Source organism: Haliaeetus albicilla, chromosome 24 (assembly GCF_947461875.1).
Source record: "Haliaeetus albicilla chromosome 24, bHalAlb1.1, whole genome shotgun sequence".
Classification (NCBI taxonomy): domain Eukaryota; kingdom Metazoa; phylum Chordata; class Aves; order Accipitriformes; family Accipitridae; genus Haliaeetus; species Haliaeetus albicilla.
The window spans coordinates 6,261,102-6,286,072 of record NC_091506.1 but is presented as its reverse complement, the minus strand read 5'-3'; the positions used below and the strand labels follow the sequence as shown (position 1 = coordinate 6,286,072).

Here is a 24,971-nt window from a genome sequence, read left to right as displayed (position 1 = left end):
TTAAAAAAATTCCAAATGTCTATTTTGTGAAGTTCTCATCCATCACATAGCATTAGAGATACTCAAGGGACTCTGCTTTGGCTTTACTGCGATTTAACATGGAGATTTGCCCCCCCTCCCCCTGCTTTATTTTACATTCTTGGGAGGCATTAAGCTTTGAGGTTCAGTAGCTCAACAGGGGGCTTCTATCTAAAGCCACCTTTGCTGCAGGAAATTGTTACATGACATTTTTTAAAAATACTTTTTGTGGAAAAAGTGTCAGATGACTTGCTGACTTCTGAAACATGCAGATGCAATGAGCAAAAAATACAAATCCTGCTGATTTTCCAGGTTTGACCCAGAAAAGTGTACTCTTTAAAGTTTAGGAATACAGAACATCAAACTGGAGAAGGGAAAAATTTTGAAGCAAAATACTAAAAATCCGCAACTACTGACAAAGGAGCAAGGGGGAAAGGACAGACATGATGCCATAGAGAGCAAAAAGATGGAAAATTCTTCTTCATTTTAGCTTACATGTGTAACATTAAAATACGCACATAATTACACACGTTATTTTCCCCTGGGAAACCCAAATTTATGTCTGGTCTTTACAAGAGGACCACACAGCTGTGACAGAGAACAGGCCTGTAATTAGGTCTCTGTTGTGCCATCAACAAATACAGCATTTATGAACATACATCCCCAGAGATGCGAATCCCACGCACACACAGTCAAAAGCTCACACATCTCCTGTCTGCAACCTTACCTTCTTATGCATTTCATTTTGGGTTTGATTATTAGATGCCCACAAGCACCTATTAAGTAGGCAGAAGAAACCATGGCAAAGCAAATCCCAGCTCTGCTGTTAGACGGGTCCAATAAACCAGGAACAAAGAGAGCCTGCAGCAGCGCACGCTCACCGTGCCCCTGCCGAGGCATGCACAGATCCAGGAGCGAGAGCTGTGCCGATCCCTGCAAAAAAAACCAAAAACGACACCAGGACACTTGCTCCCCTTGATGGCACACTGAACATCCCATCCCTGCTTTAGTGGGACCTGTGAAATAGTTTACCATTGCTCTCATTACAGGGGCAAGGTATGGACCTGTTATCACTGAAGACACGATATCTACTGCAATGTCTTTTAAACAAGGGATGTTTAAGGGACAGCCCTAGCGAGCCAGCCAGGGATCCTCCAAAGGGCTCTTGGGGATACGAGGCTGCTCTCCAAAGGGAAAAATAAAATCCTACCCCTCTGCAAATCAGGGGGAGAAAGTACAACCGCCACAAGGATCTAGGGGTGAGGTACCGCAGCAAGTGAATGTCACAAACCATCCAAAGCAAGACAGATGCCCACTGTCCCCAGTGTTGGAGTGGCCAACACCTAGTGCCTGTCAAGCTGCTCATCCATCCAGGCCAGGAGCTCATCCCTCAAACCAGAAAAGAGGGCCTGTCCTGAAATGTGATAACCCCAGTGCAGGCAGCCATAGACATCCAGAAGACAGGGTATATGAACAAGTGAAGTACCTTTTCTACAGCTGCGGCACACTTCTTGTTTCCTGTCACAGTGACCTACTTACCTGCCAGGGCAAAGGACCTCAATTATCGACAAATCAGAGCAGCAACAAGCTTTCCCACAACAAACATATCTAGCCCTTTAATAAAAAACACAGCTCCAAGATTTGTTACTTATATTCCTTGCCCTATCCTGAATGAAGGAAAGGGGCTATTAAATGCTTTTTTGGACACGCTCTACAACCCCAGAGCCCCTCTCCCCACTGACTCCAAACCCTTCCCTGCACAGTCATGTGTGCAGGCACTGCTCCTGGGCCACGGAGATCTCCGGGGAGTGCTGACCTGCTCTTCATATCCATTGATGGGGAGAACACGTGCCACAAACATCCTCATAAAATGAAACCCTTTGGGGAAAATCAGTGACCTGTTTGCTCTTCCCTGCCAGCAGACCCAGAAATGCAAGCAGGGTATTGCTCCTGTTCCTGCCCTTGGCAGAGACCTCCCTGGAAATACATTGTACCTACCTGCGCTGGGTTCCCATTGCATGGCTATAAACTTCCACATTATATAAATGCACAGCTAGACATGAAAATATCAACTGATTTTGTGTGCGTGTATGTTTTTGCTCTTCCCTTTACAGTCAGCAGCAGAACAGTGGTAATTCAAACACTATCATTTGGTGTTCCTTTTTTGCAAGTGCCCGCACCAATTTTAAATAAGGCAGGCTTGGCCTGAAACCAGCCCTATAAGAGGTGGGGTTTCCTTAGTCTCAGCAACATAGGAAGCAAAATAGCTGCAAGACCCAGTGACCACACCATGATGGAGGTGGGGAGAGTGCAGGGGGTGAAGAGAGAAAGATTAATCTGAAAATACCTTGTGACAGTTTCCAAAACAGACAGCCTAAAACAAGGAGGGAAAAGATGACAAGAGTGAAGATTGTAAGCAACAAGAAAAACAAATGGAAAGATTTCAAGTGAGCAGATCACTACAGGAAAGCAAAGCCACCAAAGAAGCTGTATTCCCACAGCCGTACTCGCCATGCCCAGCAGCATCCACAGGAGCAGCACACGCACACCAGGATAATGTGGTCGTAACTCACAGAAACATCAGCAAATGGCAGTTTTCCTGCTGACTGCAATAGCTCCTTCTATAATTTAGCAAAGACACAGACACTGGTCTATCATATTTCTCCTCCCTCAAAGCAGCAGCATCACTTTTTCTAGGGTTATTTTGGAGCTGGCTTAGATTTTCTTTGACAGAGAACTATGGATTCAGCAACGTTTTTTTGAAAGTAGCAGCCCAGGTTCATTGGTTGAGAGCAATCCTGAAAGCCAGATAGCTCCAGTTTCAGATTTCACTAAGCAGCTCGGATGAGAGCACCTTGGCACGCATCCCTGCGTAACAGCATCAACATGCCTGGAAAGCCTCGAGAATTCATACTCCATTTAATACTACCAGGCATTTAATGATCAGCTTTCAGAAATACAGGGACATCAGAAGATGACAGTCTCCTTACACACAAGGCTGTGCAACCACCACAACTGCCTGCAAAAGTGGCTAGATTTATGGGAATTCCTAGAGACCAGCTGTGCAGTTATTCCTGCACATAGGCATGCTCCTGCACACACCGACGTACAGTCCCCGCAGAGCAGCCGGGCTGTGCATCTTCACCTCGGACACCCTAACAGTAGGTGTTCACCTGTTAAGAGAAATTGCCTTTAAGCTGAGGTAGTGAAAGATATTGTCAGAAAGTCTAGGGCTTAATCCTGGCTCAGAGCCTACATTTATACGTCCCGCTTTTGGAAGGGGGGGACCAAGACCACTAGGGTCTGTTATTCAGACCTAGGATCGACAGCACCTACAGAGCAGCATTGGACAAGTACCTGCCTGTCGATTCAACATCGACATGGGAATTCCTCTGTCTCCTCTGCTATTTGCATTCATCTCATGCAGCACCAATTCATACGAACCTTCTGCTTTACTGCACTCGGATCCGGGGAGCTGCACCCATCTCACATGGCTGTCCTCTCCCCACGGCCAGGTAACAGACTGCCAGCACCTCCAGGAGTGCCAGGATACATACCTGAACAAAAGCAAGCCACGGCTTGCCTGCCAGTTATTACAGCAGATGCCTCCAAGGCCACTGAACAGGAGGTCATGTGCCATACCTCCTGGTAACACCTCTCCTCCAGGACTTAGCATCTTCCCTTTTGATTCTAAGCAAGCAAGCGAGCAGCCCAGAAAGGGCAAGCTCAAACACAGGACTCTGCCTAACATAATGGCTATGCGAGGAATTCAGGTTTACGTGCAGAGACTGTCAAAACAAGGGGCTGAAAAAGTAGTTTACGCTACAGAGCTGTGCATGCATTTTAAGAACACACAACCAGCTTTGTTAGCAATTTTTCTTCTTTAAATGAATCTTTATAGGATACATCTTGAGGGGTTCCTCTTTTCTACCCAGCTGTTGTTTTAAACCAGACACTCCCTGCTCAAAACATGCTTAATCACAAATAACTTGGACAGCAAAAACCAGAAGGTACCCAAAGCGATTTCTAGAAGTGGTGCCTCAAACCATTTTGCAGACAGGCAGCTGTTTTCTGGACTGACATCTCAAACAAGCACCTCTATACTCATGCAGAAGAGCTCCCCTTACCTCCTCCTCCACATGCACCATTTTCATCTTGCTTATGTACAGAGGTAGGAACCAGATTGGGAAGGTAAGAATACCCTGGCAGGGGTATTGCCTAGTTTGTTTTTTCAGTGTTTCTGTGAGCCAACTAGGACTTTGTTTGCTAAGCAATGACAGAGTATTTAAATGATCCTGATTAAAACCATTCAATCAAGACATCAAGCCTTTAGAAATACTGGCCATGTTTAATTCATACTACAGCTTTTTTTTCCCCCCTAAACCCCTCCCTGGTTTCAGCAATTCAGGCTGTTTTCCTCCAGTAAGCCAAACACACATACGATGAAACTCTTGCACCTCCAAAGCACAGAGACATGACAATATAAGACCTTGCTCTGGAAAAGGTCAAAGTAAACTGGAGTTTTACCAGCACTCAAAGCCACTTGGATACTCCCGGACATGCGCCAGTTTCTAAGTGGGAGTCAAGAAAGACAACTTCTTGGGAAAAACCATCCCAACACACACAGGACTTTTGAAAGATCAGCTCCTGAAGGAGCTGCTACTGGCTGCTGTTGGGGATTGGATATTAAACTAACCGATTCATTCAGATAATTTGTACAGCTTCACTTGAGACTTTACATTTTGTACAAAGTTTTCATCACCTTCACAGTGGCCAAGCTGAAAGGGCATTCAACACAAGAAGCACATGAATTTCATGATACACCAATACAGCAGCACAGAGCTCACTAAAACATAAGCATTACAAACCTGTTAAGCCTCCCAGGCAATTGTACTGAGTTAGAGGTACTTGTTGCCTCTCATTCAAATAAACCCCTGTGTGTTTATTATCTGGGAAGAGGAGTACCTTGCTTTGGCACAGTGATTTCTGGGGAAGCAAAGTGTCTCTCACTGGTTCTGTCCCACAGGTAGAGCCACCCAGATCCATTTTCGGGGCACAGACAATACAGAGGGACACTCACTTTGTGGCCCCAACCCTCCCTGCCTTTGCTCTTCCCAACTTGCCCTCAAACCACCTTACACTTCTTGTTTTATGCAAGCTATCAGATTATATCCATTAAAATGCACTACTTAGTCCCATGCTGGCAATCTGCTTGCCTCTCCTGACCAGCAGCTAACTCCACACCGCCAAGGGGACACACTTATCAATCTTCCTCAAACGAAAAGACACAACAAGAACAACCCTTGGTGAACCATGGTGCTGCCCTTACGGAGGGGAAGGCCCCACTTCTAATTACTCCAGCAGCTGGCAGAGTGGTCTGTCAAGGTTTTTTCTTCAGGAACAACATGAATTTCATCCCAAGATAAGTATTTAATTATCTACCACTTTACAAGAGCCTCCCTTTTTCCATTATCCGACTCTACCTTTTAATAAGCAATCTGCAGCAATCCAAGACACAAGTCTAGTCTGATGACAGTTTGACTGAGCACTGTTGGAGGAAGAGACGTGTTCCTGCCAAGACTGCAATTAGCAACGACAGTCTCTGCACCGAGCCCTCCGTACCATGCAAGACAAGCTTAACGCGCTGCTACTTCTACTGCTCTAGGTTTGATACGGCTGTGCACACAAAGAACCACTGACTAGGTGCCTTCCAATGTCTTGAAAGTTGGAAGCTAAAACACCGAAGGCCTCAAACTGGTTCTGACTTGAGCCAGTTCCAGGAGTTTAACTGGTCAGATAAAATATTCATGGAGTAACTGGCCTGGGACCCGTGCAACCGTGACACGCACATCATGCCTGCACCAGAGCCTCTGACCAGCTTTGAGGCATCTCACACAGACAGGAGGCAGAAGAGCTAAACAGGAACAGTAAAAAAACTTTTGGAAATGTTTTGACAACAACAGTTGAAAGCTACCACACTCTTGTGCTACCTTTAACAAGTTTCTCCAAGTCAGCTCCCTCCCTTCAGCCCACAGCAAAAATTACGGCTTTTTTTCCCCTTAAACCCAGTATTCACTACAGGCTAGGAGCTAATTTATGGCAATTCATTAGGCTACTCTAACTCAGGCAACAACAATTCATGCTGTAACTTTCTCAAATGAATTCTTCACAAAAGCACTACCCCACCCTTGCAAAAAGTTAATTAAGGATTCTTTTACCTGCTCTCAGAAGATCACAGGGCAGATGCTGTCAGACAGGTTTGCTTTCTATTATTACCAATTTCAGCAGCGATTCATCTCTCCTAATCCCATTCTGAATATCAGGTACTCACACAGACACACATTAAACAAAATAAAGAGGTTTATTGTAACCACCCAGGCAGCAGCATTGGTTGGGATGGAGCTTGCAGAGAGGGCAAGACACAACTAAGTATGTGGGGGTGACTTGCTCTCCCTAAAATCTGGAGGACATACTGTTCTTCTGAAGCCCCCCTGGCCCTCCAAATATTTGCTTGAGGTTTGCTTTATATGCACAGTTTCCTAGCGGAATGGCAAGCATGCAAAGCACATTCCTCTGCTAAGCGTCGTCTTCAAAATTTGGGTAAATACCAGCACATTCCTGCCCAGCTCACACAAACAATTTGGATTCTAATCACAGGAGCGGAGTTTGAAAGAACAGCCGACTATCGCCTTGCTGCTTGGTTTTCACTAAAACCAAGGACACGACTTATTTTGTCCTCTGCTAATCAATACCATTAAACCCTCAGAGTGGACACATTTATCGCAGTAAATGGGTACTATAAACTGTATTATTTAGACAAAAAGGGTAGCTATAACCATGCCAGGAGGTTCTAGCAGGTAAGAAAGTGTCCTGTATGTAAAGAACTTTATGGTAACAAAGCCATTGCTAATGTTATATTACTGTCATGTTAGTACTGAGAATTTACTGGACAGTGGTAAGTTTGAATTTAATTTAATTTTTCTTCCTGTCTTGCCCCATCCTTCCCTTGGACATGGGCATCACAGCTGCAGAGAAATTGCTTGCTTGAAATAATTGCACACTGAAGTGGCAAATGCAACACTTTCAAAACCTCTTGTGCTCTAGAACAGCACAAAGCACCATTGATAAACACCTCTGAATCCTTCCTCCCACCAGAATAAGATAAGATGCCATGCCTTACCCAACACTTTCATTAAGCACAATGCCAGACCATCAGGATGTCGCACAAAATGACAGTTTCAAGCAAAAAAAACCAACCAACCACCCCCCCAACCCCACAAAACAACAAAAAAACCCAAACCAAAACAAAAACACCCAAATCCACAGTGGCAATAAACCATAAGATAACTGAAACAGTTACACATGGACAGACAGTTACAAGTACAAATATAGTTCTTACAGCCCAGGCAGGTCACTAAGAGTGAGGTCCTGATGTTGAGGAACTAAATAAAGTCACAAAAAACCCCAGCCCCCTTGGATGCCATCAGTATATCTGGTCCAAGCTTAACCTGCTTTAAAGCCTCAGGTCTGCCTTGAACACCCCTCTGCTAGTTTTTCAAGCTAGCTTTCTGGGACCTGGCAGGGATTTTTATCTGGAGAATTTCCTAACATAGAGCAACCCCAAATCAGGCATGTACCCGCTTTCTCAGCTTTCTGTGCTATCACTCCTTCTTACACTATACTGAGTAGCTCTCCTGCCTTCAGGTTTGCACCATTCAAACACTTGTCACAGTGTTTCTTTGCACTGCCCTGGGCAAACCCCCTCTTGCTTTGATGTTTATTTGCAGACCTGGCCTGTGCTGTGAAGAGCCACTCAACTCAGAATTGCAGCCCTCAAAATCATTTACTCTAGGAGTTACCACACCAGTTACAAGAACCAGCTCACATAAGAGACCACTAAAGCTAGGGTGTATTTCAAGTAGATCTTTCCAACTCCTTAAAAAGAAAAGAAAAACACAGATTTTGCTTTGGTGTTAGCTTTCCATGATTTTTCTGCCTATGCGCAAGCATCTGTCACCTTCTTGATACTTCCACACAGAATGAACCTCTGAATTTAAAGTCACAACCTCAGGGACAGCCTCTCACATTCCATGAGGGTATGGGTCACAAACATGCAAAACTTCTCAGGATAAAGAAACCAGTTAAGACAAGCTAACTACAAACAAACCTCCCCTTTTTTTTTTGGGGGGGGGGGGGGGGGGGGGGGGGTGGTAGGTGACACTAAACCAACATAACCAGCATCAGGACTGACCCTGGGACCTCAAGAGCTCAGAGCAGGTATGAAGGGAATTGCACAGGCTCAGGCAAGGTCTGCACAAGAGCCAGAGGTATCAGGGACCAAATGCGATGTGCAGCCGTAAAATAAAAGTGCCTCCAGCCTGAGATGAATGGCATTGCTGCTGAAAGCTACTCTTACACTTGTCCTAGCCCCAGAGGAAGAAAGGCTACACACAGGTGTTATGATTCATCTACTACAGACTTACTCAGACACCACCTCCTTCTCCCAAACCTTTTATTCTTTTCCAGAAGCATGGGATACTCTAGGTGCTGCTCTGCCTAAGGCAGCTGGTGTTATCAGACATTTTTTCCTGCACAACAGGAGTTTCCACTCCCACCTGCCCCAGGAGGCAGAGCGACCCTGAACCCCCTCCCCAGACCTGGGAGAGTCCCCAGGGTTTGGTGGCTCCGGGGTACAGGATTGGGAAATGCTGGGAAGAACAGCTGGAGATAGCATCAGGCAGAGATCCCCCTCCTCTCCATCCAGCATTCACACACACACGCTCCTGCAGCACATCCCTCATACCTCCAGAGGCTGGGCACTACCATCACACTGTACCCAGAATGGTACTTTTACTCAGCCAAGTTTCGCAGAGGAACACAACAGGCACAAACGATAAATTGCCAGCAAAAACCATTTTCACCACAGTATGATCTTGGGATCCTGGTGAAGCATCACTGACAGCCCTTTAGTGCAAAATACAATGCACACATATATGGTATATTTTATAACTGCATGCCATACTGTCCTTTATGTAGCTCACAGGAAACAAAAAAGTCCCATTTTCCCCTCTATTCTCTCCATTTGTTATGTAAAACAACCTACTTGACTACTTGCTTTAGTAGGGTTAACAGGCCACTGCAGGAACATCTCAGCAGCACAGCCGATGGTGCCACCAGTAGATACTGCATTACGTCCACCAGTATGTTCTTCTAAATGGAAATGACTGGAGTTTATACCTGTGCCTCCATCTCCTCCCAATTTCAAGGAAGCAAATAAGACTCCTCCTGGGAGAAAGGAACCAGGACCTTAATTCTTGCAAATAGCTTCATTTGCCATTTCCTTGTTACATCTGGCAGTTCTGTACAGCACCACTTTGCAGCCTGAGGCTACAAAACCACATGGATAAAGAGAAGCTTGTGCCTAAAATCCAGGTGTGAGAGGGCCAGCTCCCACTGCATTGCAGTTGGAGGGGTGTGGAGAACTACACAGCTAGGTCAGAACATAGTCTCCAACCTTCCTCCCTCCACCCCCAGTAACTTACTACCTCCCTGCTCCACCACTGAGTAAAGCATGCCCACTGTTGTTTAACATCAGCTGTTCCAAAACAGGCCAACACACCTAAGCATTAGTCAGTCAGGGACTCCGAGTAGTTTGTAGTAAGATTTAAAAGGCTGGATTGCAACTATAAAAATTATTGGCACATTAAAAAAAATTAAAAAGCATTAAATGCCACTTCTGGCATCTCAAAGCAGAGGTTTGAGCCTGCAACTACTGCTCCTTCAGAAGGCTTGTCTCCAAAAGACTCCTCATGTAGGAGCTGCACCGTTAAAGGAGATGAATCCCACCCTGCAGCCTCCTGCCCTACTACCTGCCCCAGGCAGCCGGCATCTCTCCCTGCAGTTATCACAGTTCAGGTCTCAGCTGAGACGACAGACCACATCTCCCAGGTCTATCTTCATGCTTTTGCACAAGGAAGGGAAAGGAATGACACAACATCTTTCTTTACTGAGACAAAGAAACAGCCACAGAAGCAGTTAACACATCCCCCCTGCCTTCAGCAGGACTGCACACACTGAGCACAGCGATTGTCTGGGAGTATGAACCTCAGATTAAGTTTCCACTTACCTGGGCTCACTGGGTGAAACTTTCTAAGGATAAACTGCCAGGCAGTTCATCCCCTGCAGCGTTTCCACACTTGCTGCTCCCCACCATGCTCTTTTAACACCACTCGCCTTTGTTTCTCCTCTTGGCTGCTCTTTCCAGCTCAGTCCCACCCATGGCTAGCTGCTCTTACTTGACTACTTTTTTTTTTTCCCACGTTTTATTTTAGGAGGACAGGACTGCAGAACACCACTAGTATGTAAAAACAAAACCAAACAAGTACAACTTTGCAGAGGAAGTGCCAGACACACAGTCTGCCACACAGCACAACCTGCCACCCTGTACTTCAACAGCAGAGCTGGAGACAACAACTGTTAAAGCAAACTGGGAGGCTTATTCCTGGTGCCACTAAAATCCCACGCAGCTATGGTTTAGTCAAGAGCAAAGATGACACACTCAAATGTAGTTAAACAAACATACTGTAACTCAGCTGCTGCACAGCCCAGGCTTTATTCAAGTAGTATGGGGGAGGTTGAAGTAGGGGAAAGGATTACTCGCATAAGAAGAAAGGTGCAGCTTGCCCCAACAAGCATATGACACTGGGACAGGGCATAATTTCTGAAAGATGAGATGTTAATGCATTGCTAACAACCATTTCTGCCATTCAGCAACAGAGCTAGTCATGCTGGGTTAAAAAAAAAAAGATGCAGGCTGAGAATGAGGGGGTTAAATTACTAACACCAGCTCCCCAGTGCTGGAAGTGGAAGGAACCAAGTTAGCAGCCAAGTTACCTCAAGGGAGCAAGATACCTTCAAAGGTCTCCAAAAGAGGGTTAAAGATGGAGCTTACTTTAGCCTGGCTGAATAGTTTTTCCTAAAGATTTCTTCAAATACCTTTGTTACGAAACTTGCTTAATGATAAATTGAGATCTGATACTCCAGACACCATGGCAGGAACTTTTCCTTTTTTCTTCCAGGTTTCTTCTTCCTGCAGTTTTATCTTTCACACGCAGATCTAGATTATACACATGGATGCGGGAGACCCTTCCTCTCCCTTCTGAACCCACCATGTGGCTTTGACCCACATTCCCCCTTGACTAGGGATGGACAATCAAGAAATCCCCATCCCCAAAGATCATTAAAACAAGTAGTGTAGTGCATCACAACAAATCTTCCTGCAAGTCTGTAGTACTGAAGCAGTGGTCACATATTTTTAAAGACAAGCAAGGTTTGCAAGGGAGCAGTAGGATCTTTTATCATACCAGTAACCCCCAGTATGCACACATACATACATACACACACACACCCCCCCACACCCACTGTCAGGCTGATTTGAGGAAGTCCATGGTTTTCCTCTCCTCCCGATGATAATCAATTCATCTAAGTGACAAACTTAGGAAGCCTTGACACTAGTGTGTTTATCAGGTTCACGCTATCACCTACAGAAACAGCTGTACAAGTTTGCTACTGTCCCCTGGATGTCCCAAGCTAACGAGCTCACACTTATTAGATTTCAACTTCAATTTCACCTTCTGTTTCATGGAAATCTGTCATTAGGTAACTCCTCTCTCATTTCCAGCAGATACTCACATCCAACCCTTACAGTGACTTACTTGTAAGTGAAATGAAGGCTAAAACATGGAAAAGGAGTTATGCTGCTGCCAAGAGAGGCAGACTCACATGGTCAGCATTAGGAAATACTGACAGATAAGCACATAACTGCTTGCTCGGTGCCAGATAATGCATCAGCCTCAAGGCTGCCAAACACACACCTCCTGCAGCTTCCTACTTCTGCCTCCCACGTAACCAAAATCAGGTGGGGCTGGAGAAGCGATGAGGAAAGGTTACTTCTCCAAACCTTCTCCTCTGCACAAGAGCACAGACTTAAATCAGGTAGAGATGCAACTGATTTTCAAGATGATTGAGACAACAGTGAAGTTAGAAAAATTTCAGTTACCTACATAAAATACCCACCTCATTTTGGAAGACAGAAGGACAAATCAAGTCCAGGCTTTCAGAATCTCTAGTACATTAGCTATATGATATATACACATCTCTCCATCCCACTAACAAGGATACTTACAATAAATGCCAGTTGTATTTTAGTTGCTGAAACATTAAGTTCTATCAAATCTCTGCTAAGCTTTTTTGACACTGGAGGAGGAACAAGTGATCTGAAACACTTATTCTATTTTTTTTTGGTAAATTTGAGTAATATGGTACAGATTAGAAAGACTCCTACTGCAGCACATCCTTTTACATTTCCCACGCTTCACCTTTCTGCTCCATATGCTGCTTTGATATGTGGTGCAGTCTTTTTAGTGAGAGAGTATTATTAATATTTTGGTCATTTAAAATTTTCTTTTAGCCAGGCCCTGCTCTCAGGCAGCATTCCTGCAAAGACATTTCCTTCATATTGTGCACAAGAGGGAACTCAGTGTCAGAGTTAAATATGCTTAAATTGCTAGATCTGCAATCTGGAGGGGTTTGTAGTTTGTTTTCTAAACTAGGAACAGAAGACTAAACTAAAATAGAGTAAGGAGAAAATGTCAGAGAAAAAGTTAGAAGGAGAAAATCTGCAAATTGTTGGACAACTGCAGCTATTTCTGTGCACTGGGAACTGTACAGACATGCTTCCCAAGCTCCAGACACACATTTACCATCATTATTACCTTCAGGGACAAACAGCATGACAGACCATGTCGAGGGTTAATCTTAAACACACTTTTTTTTTTAATCTTTCGAGATTTAAGACATTATACCTTTTATAAGAACTGCTTTATTTACTGGTTTGATTCAGTCCCAGCTCTCTTGCACAATAGCTACTGAAACACATGTACATCTGCTTTCCATAACATCCAAACAGGACTGTTAAGACAGATGCAGTAACCGTGTTCATGTAACCTATACGTTTAGGTTAACTTGCAATGCCTCTAGAGGTATTTTGTCACATAAAATACATCAATATGCTATGATCTCAGCCCGAGGCTAGATTATGGATGGCAGCCGCCTTTTGTGCGGTACCCAGCCCAGTCCAGAAGAATGAGTCTGCCTAGCTGCTCTCCTCCTCTTCCTCCTGGTTTTCTAGACTCCTGTCCCCCTTACCGACCTGGGTTTTCTTCCTGCTCTAAAGCAATCCCACATCTTTCTACTCCATCTATCATCCTCCACCTCTCCCTTCCACAAGCCTTAAACCAAAGAAGTGAGCACATCAAGCATTCTCGCATGAAACTACTCCATGAGGTCTGACTACAAAGCAACAGCCTCTTCTGTGTTCTCGGGGCCAGGGCATGCTGTTACTCAAGTGAAAACACTCTCCAAAATATCCACTGATTATTTTTATTCCTTTCAGACTTGTTTCTAAACTAAGAGAAAGTGGTCTCTGCCCCAAGATACTTCTAATGTCTCTCCAAGTCCTTCTAGGACTTGTTAGGAAAGAAGGAAAAGGATGCATAACTCTTGCTGATGCTGTTTAACCTACCATTTAAAAATAATTGAAATATTCCAGGAGTCTGTTTCCTAATCTTATGCTTCACATCAAGGGGAAGGAGGGAGGAAAGTCATCTGGATCATTTATGAATAAATCTGGAAACCTGGGAACTGGTATTTCAGTGATACTCTGCAAGTCCACATCTCTAGAAGCATACAAAAATGGTATTCCAAGGAGATACTTAATTAAAACTCCATGCAAAGTTCTGGCCTTAAGATTACCATTAACTTCAAGAGGGTCAAGATTTCATCATGGATTTTGCATCTTTTGTCACTTGATTTTCTATATGATTTTTTAGGATTGAAAGCCTTGAAAGTAATCTCTTTCTGGAAAGTTTTTGGGGAGAGAATAATTCTCTGAAATCTTTTGTTAACACTACACAGCAGTAACCACCAAGAATGTGCAGAAAAACATGTCTGTATTTTTGCTTTGTTTCTGCTTTCAAATAAAAGGGGTTTGTTTTCAATGCAACACAAGGTAAATGGATTTGTTTCTAAAACTCTCTCTCCCCTACACTAGGATCTGAAAAAAAAAAAAGGATTAATTGTATGAAAGATTTATATATGGGGAGATTAACCAGCCTATGGAACTGTCTTTCAAAGGAACTAAAGATAGCTCAGACATTAGCATGAGAAAAACTGTAGGGCTATTTTTTTTTTTTTTTTTTTTTTTTACATATATTAGAAAGGGGTTTAGATGCCATTCTCCTACTGTGAAGGCATGACCACACAGCAGAGCATGACCAGGCTGTGACAATTTGAACTGATCACTGCTGATCAATAACTGATCACCTGTGTGCTCCAAGACCAACAAGCAGTGGCTGAAACAATTCTTTTGGCTCAGTAACTAGACCATACAATCTCAAAACATACCTAAAGGGTTTGAAAAAAATTCAGCTTTGAACTAGTGGAGCATCATAGTGATCAATCCTGTCCTGGCAGAGAAATGAAAGGACCCAGGTGGATTGGGGCTTCATATGTTTTTTTTTTTCTGGGGCATTTTGGCAAACACGCCTGGACAACAGTTTTTATAATAGTCTGTTAAACTGACAGATGACCCCAGTAGAACTGCATTTCTTCTCCCCCTTCAACATCCCCTTTCCTTCACACTGAAGTTTTGACAACTGCTGAAAAAATGAAGCTCTTGTCAGCTCAATGTAGAGCTGACCTACTAGTTTATTGTCTAAACAAAGAGGCCATCGCATAAAAATATATCCTTTCCTGACTTCGCCCTGTAAACATGCTACACAGAAAACAAAGGACTGAAATTACAGTTTGCATTTATTCAATGTACAGTCTGTTTTCCAAAAATTGCTACAGTTCTGAAGGAACTACGGTTTGATGGTTTGTTGTGTTGCTTTAAATAGCAAAAGAAAACAAAAATCCCTTCTTTCTATAACCTATACCGTTTAACCACAGATCTGTTAACCATTGCTGAAAGCACTGATGAATTACAACTGGGGGCAAGAGGAAGGCTTAGTGCTTTGAAATGGCTGCAACCAAACAATAGCAGCTTTGCCTGTGGCTTTTCACCATTGCATCAGATGCAAACTGCTTAGCCTGTTAAAAACCTAGATATACACGCTCTAAGCTGGCCAAGGAATTGTTCCTACAACTAAACATTGTCATGCAATACCGCTGGTGACGTACACAAGATAAGGACGTAGCTCGTTTATCAACGATGCCCAGCGACCTACTTACTGCACTCGGCTCTTGACTTAATCATATTCTCAGCAAATAATTTTAAGTATTGACCAATCTTGCAGCATATGGCATGCTCTGGTTTATCTGAAGCCTGATTACAAACGCAGAGGTGCCAAGCCCAAGCCTCCCATCAATCGGTCCTTCCTGTGATGACGTGGTGATCTAAAAACCTTGATCTTTCTTTATCTCTCGTGTGGTTTTGCGTGCTCTACAGCTGTCCTCAGCTGCTCAGAAATGCTTAAATCAAAATACGGCTGCTTTATGAAAACTGTTGTCTGCAGGCAACTCTTCACATTCACTCTACAATCCATTTCCATATTAAGCACAAAAACTGTTTCACTGTGATACTCCAGTTAGGAAAAAAACAGAACCCGAGTCAAAACCTAGTATTAGCTCCTCAGAAAATTTTCTATTTTATTTTTTAGGTTTTGGTATATAATCCGAGAGGGGAAGTCTGAAATGTGGTTTAACCACAAGGGTCTCATAGCAAACAAGCTCAGGAAGAGCTGTAACTTTTATTGCCATGTAACCTGAAGACACGATGTCTTTCCATCCCAATGCCACTCTTGGAGGGGGTCACCGAGAGCATCTCCAAAGCTGGCTCCTCTCCCAGCGTGCCGCTTCTCTGGGCTGGCTGTGCCACCCAGCTCAGACCCACAGAAAGGCAGAAACTGGTAGTGCTGATCAACCCGTGTCTGCTCCTGAGTTGAACCTGTCAGCTGAAACCAGCACTGAACACCACCAGCACTGTTGAGGAACGATGTGAGCGGGAAGGATCTCAGTTCTTCTCACCTTCCCATGGCACTGAGGTGGCTCCAGTCACTAACTCAAATATACTCCCAATAGGAATGGAAACCTACACAGACAAGTCAGACCAAAAATGGGCAGCCCAAGCATCTTCTCATTTATCTGAGTGTTAAGTCAGACACTTCCAGTCAGATGGGTAAAGTCAACATCTTTAGTTAGCCATCCTCCCCCATCAGCTTCACTACTCTAGATTTTAAAGCTGGGCACAGGCGTATAGAAAGAGTAGTGCCACCCTGACTGGGATGCTGCCTGACAACTTTAGGACCTAGAAATCATTTTATACCATATTATAGCACCTCCTCTACTTGTCTTCCTAGCTTAGCCTGTACATGCCACATCTAAATAAGAAGTTTTTATTAACCCTGGGATTGTACAGCTCTGCCTGAAAACCAGAGCACACCGCTGTCTGTGGCTCAGTGATCACAACAAGACCCAGAAGACACAAAGGTGCAGGGTCCTAATTCAGAGCTACCTTACTCTCTCCAAAAATCACACATCAGCCCACCCTAGGGAGTATGACCAAGCTTTCCTAGCCATGTTTTCCAAACAGCCATGGCTCCCACCACCCCTTTTGCTGCTCCTTATATTCATGTAATGGCTGTAACACAACATCCCGGGGTAGGGGGGGGTAGCAAACAAAAGACATTATAGCCAATTTGTATGGAAAATCAATTAAGTTCAGACATCTCATTAACCTTCTAACCTGTTTATCCCCCAGCTTTAATTTATACTACCACTTGCAAATGGATTTGACACATTAGCCCACCATTTCCCTGGGAAGGTGCAACAGGCATGAACAGAGTCCTTGGATCCCAGAATACTCCATTTATCCTGGTCCTTCCCTCCCTCCTCCCTGCCGTTCAGTGGATACTAAGAAGCATTGGAGGAAGAAAATAGGATACAGAAAATATGCAAGAGCTCTTTGAAAATTATGTAAGCCCTGCAGTGGGCCTCCTTTTTCCCTTGTGCTGCTTTAATTAGCAGAAACTAAGAGCAGACTTGCTTACACCAAGGGTGTCCATCCATGGCCACATCAGCCGAGTCCCACAGTGGCGACAGAGCCATGCTCACAGGATTCTTTTCATGCCACACTTCGCTTCCATGCATTCACAAGACTGAACCGAATAACACCCACTGAAAATAAGTTGTAGGTGGTGTGGGGAGTTTTGTTTTTAATATTATAGCACAAAGCCTAGGAAAAACCCTGATTCCTATAGCTGAGATGCATTCACCACCTTTACTCTGGGGAACTCTATAGCAATTTCATCTCACTAGCAAGAAAACACGTTAGCTTCGGTGAATACAAACCCAGCATCCTCACTGTAAACCACAGAAAAACGGTCACCTACATGTTAGGCCTCAGGAGTTCATTCACTCTTGTTATGTTTTCAAAATTATGGGATTCCAGGGTTTGTTAACACACTGAAAGGTTTCTGTACAATCCCCGCCTTTTGACTAAGATGACATGCGTATTTCTAACGGACCGGAGTGTGCGTTCTTAGTAAGGGTTTTGACGTGTTTAATATATCAGAATCAAACTAAAAAAGATCAAGTCTGACATAGCTGCACCCATGCAAGTCCGAGGGAATCAGCAAGATGAATCTCTACATAAAATAGACTAAACCTTGAAGTCTGTGCAGTTGCAGGGAACATAAATCTTTCCAAGGCAAGCATTGCTAACTTCTTCAGAATAAGCTCTTTAAGAAGAAAAGGGCAGCTTCAAGAAAACAATTTTTAAAAAAGCAGAGAACACAAGTGAAAATAACGTTCATTTTCTTAAGTGTACGTTCCTGCCTCTGTATGAGGCATAACTAAAGGACTGCAGTCTTCCCCAGCCTGCAGACACAGCTCTCCAGCCAGTGCCCCTGCAGCTGCTCAAAGATATCCCAAGTTATAGCCAAGTAAATATTGATTAAAGGCTTGGCTATTTCACTGCGGCTATTGGGAATCCTGCAAAAGTTAAAAGAATGAGCTCAACTGCTCTTTGCTTCCTATTAGGCAAAACTCTAAATAGAGGCAGAGCTTAAAGAACACAATCCCCTAAAGGAAAAACCAACAAGTCCCCCAGACCTCAGCTATGCACTGCCCTCTGATCCAGCAGAGACACACAAGCACTTTCAAATGGATCTAAGACTGAAAACCAATACGCTACAGAAGATGGGGACAGGACCCTTTTGGAGACGCTGTTCTGACGAGCTCCTAACCTGGCCTCTCCCCACATCTCATCCTTTGGCCACTCCAGGCACCCCAAAACTTTTTTTCCAGCAACAGCATGTTCAACATAACAGTCCTCAGCTACATTCACCAAAGCCATGTTCATTTAGCCAAGAACCACGTAGTCCCATATATAAAAAGCAGTGGGGTCAAAGGTAAAGCATTACATTATTTTGCATCATAGCAATGACTGGGTTAGGAAGCCCTGTCTACAAGCACAGAGCTCTTCGTATAATTTAAACCGCTACAAAGTAGTGCATAGGCAACCAGAAATCTCATCCTTACCACGCGGCAGGTTCGAAGTGAAGTTTATTTCCATTCAGTTCAAACCCATGCAAAGGCAATTTGAGTCAAATCGAAGCATGGCTGTAACATTCAGGAAAAGGGGGAATTTCCTCCGAATAGCTAGGTCTGGACCCGAGAACTCCAGACGTGAAGGGAAAACGCGTGTCAGGGTATCATGTCCACAGAGGACCTGCCGCTAAGGAGGGGTGGAGGAAGAGAGAGGCGAGAGGAAACACACGGAGAACAATACGGGGAAAGGGACTATTCTCGGGCGAGAGGGAGGATGCGAGGCCAAGCCGGGAAGGCAAACAAGTGTAACAAAAGCAGAGGAAGCACCGCGGGCTTCCTCGGCCGGGCCTGGGCCAAAGCTGGCCAAACGTTGCCTCTTGACGGACCCCGCGCCGGGGCTAAATACTGCGCTGCACGGCTCCTTTCTTTGAGGGCAAAGGCGAGATGACAACGCCGGTGGATCTCCTCCTGCTCGCCAAGACTTAAGTTAGGGTGGGGAACACTTCTCGGACCTCTCCGTCCGCCAACGGCGCTCATTGTCTGAAAGCGAGCCAATATTTCCACGGCCACGCTCGATTCTTCCTCGCGCTCCCGTGGGGGACCGTCCCCCCTCCCCAAACGCCTGCGGGGTTCCCCTTCCTCAGCCCCTTTGCTCCGCCAGGCACCGAACTTCAAACCGAGCGGGCAGGCAGACCCACGAGTGGGAGGGAGGGAGCGCACCCCCCCACACACACACACCCACCCGCGACCGCTCCCGCGTGGGTGTGGCCGCGCTTCCCCCCCCCCCCGCGCTGTCACGGCCGGGGCTGAGGGGGGACCCCCGCATCCCCCTCCGCCTCCCCGGTTTGAACGGCGACCTCTCCCTCCTGTCAGCCGTCCCCCCCCCCCCCCCTCACGGCTCCCCGTTAGGAGAACAATGCGCTGCCCCCCCCCGCTCCCACCCCCTTTACCTTGACCGCGGCTCCGCGGAGCAGCGCTGGGGGCAGCCCGGCTGGCGGCCGCCCGCTGAGGGCAGGGGGCTGCCGGAGGAGCCCAGCCCGGCCCCTCCGCCTCCTCCTCCTCCTCCTCTTCCTCTCCCCTCGCATCCACCCCCGCGGCGGCTGCCGGCTCCTCACCACACGCCCGGCGGGGGCAGGGCTTAGCGCCGACCCGGCTCCCCTCCCTCCTCTTCCTCCTCCTCCTCGGGGTGTGAGGGGGAGAGCTGTCCCCACGAGGGAAGGGGAAGGGGGGGGGCAGCTCCGCCCCGTGGCTGCGGGGACCCTGCAGCCCCCTCGGCAATGGATGCTGGGGTCGTGTTTACACGGGGGCGTGTGTGCGGAGGAGATGTTCCCTCACACACCCCCAAAAAAGCGCCTCAGGGGGGGCGGGCGAGTTGGAGCATCCTCATCCTCAACTTCAGCAAGAGCCGGAGCAGCGGAGGGACGTGTCCAGCCCCACTCTCCCCAAAACAAGGGTGGTTAACACCGGTAATCCGCCCCCCCCCCCAACCCCGGGCTGGCTTCTTCAGAGCCGCTGGGGGTCCCCCCCCACACCCTCGATTTACTCCCAAGGGCAGGTCACACCGGAGAAGACGGGTCTCATCTCCTCTCGGGTGATACACGGAGATTTCTATAGGGCAACGGGCTGGACTTACCTAAATCCAGCTCTCTCTGTTCAAAAGAGCCCTTTGTCATCCTTGCAGCGTGAAACAGAACAATAAGGTGAGTTCAAGAATATCCATGCCGGTATGTTCCCAATGCAGGCTTCTAATTTCCATATGGAAATGGGCTGTCTAAAGTACAGTAATGAATAGCAGGCTGGCTATTGTTTGGGGGTTGTCAGATATACTGGAGGTGCTGGCAAACCACGATGTTAGAAGCCGGGCTTGCTGTTTGAAGTGAGCAGCACCATAGCAAGTTCTATATATTCCACAAAACAAATCACTGCAGCTAAAACAGCACTTCTGCTGCCAAGAAATTCACTCTGATACTTTGCTATGAAGGAGTATGCTCTTATTTTTGCAGAAATTCCACAAATCTTTGTTCATTCATTTAACCAAAATTAAGAGGATCAAAAGATCCTCCTAGGTAAATAGAGTCATCCATGTCCATCCCCCCTAGAATTATCTCATATCAAATAGTGGTTATTAGCCCCAGCAACAGCAGACCTTGGTATTTATCACATTGACAGACTACAGTACCAGACTACCTGGTGTTTTTCTTAAAGCAGAGTAATAAACACAGCTTGACTCATTTACATATTTTGCATACATCTCCATCTACACCCATGCAGGGTTCCTTGGCTATACTGCACCCATGCTATTTTAGCAATGATCTGTTCATGCTCTCCTGGTACTTACTGCATCAATCACACTAATGCTGTTCACCCAGCTCATTCTCTTGCCTCTCCTCCCTTATTCCTGCTTACACCTGAGGGCCCCCATGCCTGGTTTTTGCTGCCATCTGACTTTTCTGGGTTTATCCTTCCTTCAGTTCCACTGGGGTTGTGGAATGGGGACTGAGAAGTGCTCCCAGATGTTTCCTATTGCCAGGAAGGTGGCAACATTTGCCTCTTCTGCTCCAAGTTGCCACAAGTCAAGAGCAATACAACAACAACTTCAGGTCATCGGGTTTTGCACATCACCCTCCAAAACTTTCTTCTCTGTACTGGGCATCTTGCAGATCCTTTCTGCATGCTTTACTCACAGGACCTCACAGCTTTCCTGCACATTCATGTGATAGAGAGTTTATCTGCTCCCTGGAAATATGAAGTAGATTATTTTAGCTACATATACTAGCTACATATCAGTAGTCTCATCCCTGCCTAATTTCCAGCTACCATCAACTGCCAACCCCAGTGGGGTCTGTACTGCAGAAGATGAACAACCACTATGCAGTCTCCCTAAAAAGATTGTTCTGCATCACAAGAAACTCTAACACTACCTACTACTTCAACTGTTAAAATTCACCATACCCTTCTTCCTGCATGTAATACTTCATTAGGGGAAATTACACTGATAGATATTTTGGTGTGATATATGCATCCATTTGCCTTCCACAAATAATCCTAAATCAAAGTCTAGAGACAGAGGAGTGAGCTTCCTTTGAACAGGAAAGGTCAGGCAATATTTATAGTAGGTGAAATAAATGCTCTTTAGCTGGTTTATTGCTGTATTATAATAAAATCAAAAGCTTGCAGAAAATAGCGCAGATGCACCTGAACCAAGTAAGTACAGAAAATGAGTGATAGCATTGCATGACAGCACAGAAGACCTTCCGATATGATTGATGAAGGGATGGCAGGGCAAAATTCTTCAGCCGAGTAGCCTCTGCTGGCTTTGCACTTAACCCTGAGACACCAACCTACACCAGGACCCCGTTGTGGTAGGTGTCTGACAAATCCTCAAGGTCTCTTGCCCTCACGAGCAGAGAGACCAGACAAATGAAGCACAGGGTGAGGAACCCGAAGATGTGGTTTGCCTGGAGTCTCACAGCAAGCCACAGAGAATTTCTCCTGCTTTCCACCAAGCTAGCTCAGACTACCTGTCTCACCATAAGGTGCCTCAAGTTTGGTGAGAAATCCCACTTCTAGTCTGTGATGGGGAGCAGAACTCAAAGAAGGACTTAAAGTCCTTTTGCCTTCCTTGGCCAACAGCTATTTACACAATTCAAAACTCCAGAGATTAAACACATTGCAGCACAATTAGTCAACATCTCTATTTCCCGAAGGTTTGGCAGTCTGAAACAAAAACCCTGCATTCCTAGCCCTGAAACATTTTTTTTTTTTTTGGATATCAACTTCTTAAGCAGAGTCAGACTGGGTTAAAGACCTCTTGGGAAAACTGGCTGAATTTATGCTACTTTTCTTATGAGAAAGGTGGACCCCAGCACTGACCATAGCTCTTTGCAAAATCCCTTTATAGCAAGAGAGGAATATTAATGTTTAAAAAGGTACTTTGCCTCTCTGCTGAGATCTACCACTGATGTTAATCTGTACAAACTGCCAGAGTGGGTATCATTGATTATTTAGGATGAACAGTGCAATGCCAGGCTAAATGGACTGCTAGTATAACCCATTGCAGCATTCTTCTGGGAGACCCCAATAAAGTCAAGCTGCTTATGTAGTTTGGCACTGACATACACAGATCCAAAAGTGAGCATCACTTCAGCGATGGTGAGGCACAGACTTGCTGTATTTCATGCCCTCTGCACAGCCAGTCTTCACCCAGGTGTGCTAGCAGCAGGTATCCAGTTTTGGGGGGGGCTTTAGTAGAAGAGTTTGTTTACACCGATGCCAAAAATCCTCTTTCAGGTTCTTCTAGAGCTGGAAAAAGATTGTAACTCCAGCAGTAAACCACTTTGCATGACTGGAGGTTCCTTCCTTGCATCCCAACTGGAAAATCAGAATACAGTCTCATGTAAAGTCAGCCAGCTTAGCTCAGAAAGCTTTGTTGCCCATTTCAGCTAAGTTGGCTGATTTTGTCCTAAAGCCGAGACAAGCACTCACATGTTGGAGCTGTGCACTTGCAGCGGAGCACAAACCTCCAGAAGAGAATGATAGCAAACAGCTTGGAAGTGATCCGCGTTCATTTTGCGGGCAAGTGGTGGAGATGCAAATATGCGCATGAACCTTTACCGTATGGGCACACAATATGTTAGAAACAATCCAAGGTAGACTACAGTCAACTCCAAATTCCTACAGCCACCTCACATAAGCTCCAGAAATGCCACAAACCACCTGTTGTGTTTCAAATCTAAACCAGATTGTACAGATTCTAAAAGCTGCTCAATCCTGAAAAAAAATTTGGATGCTCCCAGCTAAAATGATTTCCCAGTTATAATGTTTTTTTCCCCTTTCAGAACAGGTCTGCTGAGCTGGATAGAAAAGTCTTTACCATACACATTCCTTTTGTGCTTGTGCAAACTGATTTCCCATGTTTCTATCATGAAGAGGGTTGGAGCCTCCAGAACAGGCAAGAGCTTCAGGCAGCTCTACAGAGCTCGGCAAGGCTGACGGACTGGTTGCTCTCCTGAGCCCAACCCTCCTCCATAAGAAAAAGAAGTTGAAGCCCCCCCCCAGCCTTCCCACTTTCCTGCCTCCTTCCTTTGCTTCTCCAAAATATCCTGCAGTCTGTTCCTCATCAAGACCTTTTGCAAGCAGCATCTGTTTTTGTGGTTTGATGTAGCTGATGTGGTTTAAATGAAGAAGTAGCAGACAAGGGGTTGCTGGCTTTTCCCTATCTGTTTTCAGGTTCATATCATCGATTAGTCAGCTTTTGCATATTTTTAGAAAAGGAAATGAGGTAAATAAAATGCAGAAAGATAGACTAAAATGATGTAATTTACCTTAACTGCCAAAACACACAAACTGTTGTTATAAAAATACACCAGCAGACCTGAGCCCTGAGAAAGTCTTTAAAAAGCCAACTTCTAGATGCCAGGATTCAAGCCCAAGGTCCAAATCCAGCAAATACATTCATACAGGCTTAATCTCAGCTTTCAGTGGGGCTCCTGAGATATCACTGGGGCACCAGTGCACTCCTAATGCGAGCTGCCTGTTTGCACCAGCCACTTCCATAAAGCTTGACAGGGCTGAAGCATCTTCCTCCACCTCTACACCATTACACAACTTGTTCTGTTTTCAGGCATAGGTTCTTGCGTGCTGTCCAAAATAATTAACCACGTTTTCCTGATTGTCTTGTTTCAAGCTGGTTCCCTTAACACCAGTTATCAAATAAAGGGTGCGGGATGCTTTCAGCCCTGGTAACCACATGCAAGAGAAACCTTCCTATATCAGCAGTGCTTTTCTTACCCTTGCCTGACAAAGGGTCTTTCCTGCCTTATTTGTGGCCAAAATGAGATCTGTGACATGAAGATTCTCTAACAGATGTTGGATTATCACTGGGAATAAAGATTATGTTGGTTAGCGAGATAACAACTCTTGGTACCCTGTCCAGTTCCAATAATGCCCCTTATTATTGACACCAGCCAAAAGGGCTTTCGACATACTGTTTAAAAGTTAAAACTACAGCATTTCTGTAACAGTACCTTGGCATTTACACAGGGTTCAGAGGGACCTGAACTGCTTTACAAAGGAAGTTGTTACTTCCCCTGGTTTACAGACAGGAAAACTGGGAGATGAGAAATAGCACTGTCCAGTCTTACCATACTAGCAGAGAAGTAACTAAAATTTAAGTCTTCTAAGTGCCAGAAAGTGGGCTTTTTGGGCTGTGCCCAGTCTCAAACAGAACTGAAACAGATGACATTCTTGCTTTTTATTAAACAATGTGTCCACACAGAACTTCCAAAAGTTGTCTTGCCTATACCTATGCTTTAAAGAGCTCATTAATTTAAAAACCTGCAGGT

At 45.2% G+C, this 24,971-nt stretch overlaps 1 protein-coding gene across 1 annotated transcript in view; it reads right to left on the bottom strand.

The window, feature by feature from the left end:
- The window catches only part of FRMD4B (FERM domain containing 4B), a 137,316-nt gene extending 117,589 nt beyond the window's left edge, over window positions 1–19,727 (bottom strand). The window contains exon 1 of the mRNA XM_069811861.1: window positions 19,578–19,727. Coding sequence (XP_069667962.1) covers window positions 19,578–19,712 — 135 coding nt within the window. The 5' untranslated portion in view covers window positions 19,713–19,727. The remainder of the gene's footprint in view (window positions 1–19,577) is intronic.
- Window positions 19,728–24,971: the final 5,244 nt, after the last annotated feature.